The sequence below is a fragment of the Aplysia californica genome, unplaced genomic scaffold, assembly GCF_000002075.1.
Source record: "Aplysia californica isolate F4 #8 unplaced genomic scaffold, AplCal3.0 scaffold00888, whole genome shotgun sequence".
Classification (NCBI taxonomy): Eukaryota; Metazoa; Mollusca; class Gastropoda; order Aplysiida; family Aplysiidae; genus Aplysia; species Aplysia californica.
Window position 1 is genome coordinate 228,846 of NW_004798158.1, and position 3,178 is coordinate 232,023.

The following is a 3,178-nucleotide window of genomic DNA, read 5'->3' on the forward strand; positions in this document are numbered from 1 at the left end:
TTTCTCACTCCAAACTTGTTGACAGTAGGTGTAATCTTCATCAGAAATGTGAGAATTCTTCAACGAGCTGTAAAAGGCTTCTTTGGGTGGTAGCGCTGTCTCTTTAAGCTGACTTAAATCAGTTATGTATTCATAAGGAAAAAATCCTTTTTTCTCAGACACGCCGTATGCTGCTAAATATCTAGAATAGTTAAAACCAGGGGCCAAAAAGTTCGTAATGTCCAGGAAAATGAATTTTTTTGTGAGGACGGATATGAAATCATTATTTCTTTTGATGATTGTAGGTTTATATTCCGCCTCCTTCTCCTCATCCTCCTCCTCCTCCTCATCATCATCATCCTTTTCGAGTACGAACCGTTTAACGAAATAGGGTTTTATCAGATTTATATCATACCTCCCTGAGTTATAACCAACAACTGGCACTTGACGAAGATAATTGTCCAACACGTTGAGTAACTTCGTATCGTTCCTATTGTAAATCTCCTCGTAAGCAGAAGCAAAGTCTTCTTTTAAAAGAGTGTAAGCTTTATCGGCAATTTCTTCTAGATAATCACCCATTCTGTCTACCAACTTTTGTGAGTCTCCATCACTAACAAAACATTTAGGACTGGTAAAACCTGGTACATTAGAACAAATACAGAGAGACATGGGGACGTGTTCCGCGGTGTATTTTGTTTTGTCCGACTTTTTATCCGTCTGTTTGAAATATGCTTCAAAATCGTAGGCAGCTCTAAAAGGATACATAAAGTTTGTATCTACATTGATCCCATTCTCTTTTAGAATTTCAAGACTTGTCTGTGGTATTTGATAAACACCACCGGGGTAGACTTGTTGTTGTCCTGTTGGTCCGTTACACGACCGTTCGTGTCTGTTTAAACGAGCTTTTTTTTTCCATAACTTCCCACATTTCGAACAGCCAAATGAATGTGTTAGTCTATCTATGTCCTTGATGTAACAAAAATGGTTTTCATGAAATAAAACGTACATAGTGTCCGTGTATCGACGCTCACTTCTTACATGTGGTTGAAGGCAATCCTCGTCGTTGTCAAAGGTAAAAACATCTATGTTGATATTAAAATGTTCTTCTAGTTTTACCAAGTTACTGAGCTTCACGGTTTTCCTCCCCCAACTTTTCTTCAGTTCTTTAGCTGGTCGGTTGATGGAATGTAGAGAGGCTCCTTTTGCCAAAGCTAAACATCGGAAAACACAGAGTTGATCGTTGTAGACTCTCCCACTTTTTTGATCCTTTTCCAATACAAAGATACCCTTACTGTTTCTTATTTTTGTAGGTACTGGAGTCGTAAAACAACATCCGATAGGAAAATCCCGTATAGAATCAACAAAAAACGTCGTGCTCGTAATCATCGATACAACCCATTTTGATGACGGACGATGATTAATCGCGTACGCTAATATGTCACGATTGTTGATTGTCTTCATGAAGTCCCTAAAATTGTCAAAATTGTTAATGTGACGTGGTACTTCCAACACTCGACCTACGTTGTTAGAGGCATGGTAGAATCTGTATTGTTCCAATTCACGGTTATACAGGATAAAACTATGACTGTAGTTGATCTTAAAGCGCTTGGTTTGGCGATTAAAAATACTCCTCAAAACACTTTCCCAATCTTGAGGTTTGTCTTGTGTTTCCCATCTGATGTTGTAAAAAGCGTGGTTTTTGTTCTGTGTAGGTTCTTTAAATCTACTTTTAATCGATGACCAGTTGTCCTTGTATGTTTGTCTCAGATGAGGTTGAACAGCGGGTAAAGCTCCCTCTAAACGAGAATCTTCCTCTTCTCGCACTAACTCGAGCGGTTGTAGTTGGGGTTGTTGTACCTCCCACTCAGCATCTTCCCCTCTCACCAATTTTAACACCAAACGTGGTTTCTTACCTGAGCGTTTGCTCTCGTCTAAAGTATTCTCACCATCCTGTGAAGTACGTTTTCGCCTTTCTCCTTCTCCCGAGAAATGTGCTCGTTGTTTTTTGTTCAAATCCATCTTTTCACACAGTTTTTTTTCTTCTTCAAACACCAATGACCACACCTCACATACATACACGTAAACACACTAAACCACAGAAAACATGGGAATTTTTCTATTCCTTTAATTCTCACTCATGGTCTCCGAGCATAGTAAGGAAAAGAAAAAAATCACTGACACTTCTGACCACTCGTAATCATTCTCTCGGTGGCTGGTCCCTGTTTGTATCCCATCGACTGTAAAAGCTCGAAATGTTTCCACTGAGAGTCATATCACAACTGTTAGGGTCCTCGTTCGGTCCCTCGTTTAAAGAATCCATACACGACTGGATACAAGGAATATTTTTCACCAATTGTTCAAACTGTTTCTTTGAAAGGGTGATACCTACTCTCGAAGGAATAACCACACTTTGATTCGGAGTCAGTAGAGATTGTACCACTTTACACTTCACGAACTTCAACTCTGATTTTCCCACTTTGCTCGACTTCGAACATGTCACATATAGATCTTTTCCCAAAGGAAAATTCGTAGTAACTCCTGCTCTCATCTTTTTCTACAACTGAAAACAAAGTTTTTTAAATCCAGCTCCGCAGATTGCATTTTTATACCTTACGCAACTAGTCACCATTGCATTGTGGGAATTTTGTTTTGATTGGATACATAAGTTTCAAGTTAGTTTGTTTTGTTCGTTGGTTGTTGTTGTTTTTTGTTTTGTTTTGTTTTTGTTTTGTTTTTTGTTGTTTTTGTTGTTGTTCTTGTTGTTTTTCACCCCACCCTCTCCAACTACACACACACACACACACACCCCAATGAACTTAAAGATAAATATAACTCATAGATGTCACATATGTTACATAAAAAATCCATTTAATCCACGCGCGGTGACATCGATCTGTTTACTCCCAACACACCATGTGCTCACACACACACACACACGCAACAACACATACTAAGGAATTTAAAGATCAACAAAAAACTCGTGGGGCAGGATCACATAAAACAAAAAACATACCATCTTTTTTCCCGGGCGCCTGGGCTGCTTTTCCAACATATCACCAAAAAAAAAACAACAACAACCACACGGGATACCTCGAACATTACCACTTCCCACCTAAACCCACAACATCAACATTTTCTACTCAATCTAAAACAACGCAACTTTTTGTTTCCCCCCGTAAATCACATACACATACAACAC

The 3,178-nt window shown here is 38.9% G+C and overlaps 1 protein-coding gene across 1 annotated transcript in view; it reads right to left on the reverse strand.

Annotated features, from left to right (window-relative positions):
- Positions 1–2,692, reverse strand: part of LOC101846924 — a 5,063-nt gene extending 2,371 nt beyond the window's left edge. The window contains exon 1 of the mRNA XM_005110434.2: positions 9–2,692. Within this exon, the coding sequence (XP_005110491.2) occupies positions 9–1,998 (1,990 nt within the window). The 5' untranslated portion in view covers positions 1,999–2,692. The remainder of the gene's footprint in view (positions 1–8) is intronic.
- Positions 2,693–3,178: the final 486 nt, after the last annotated feature.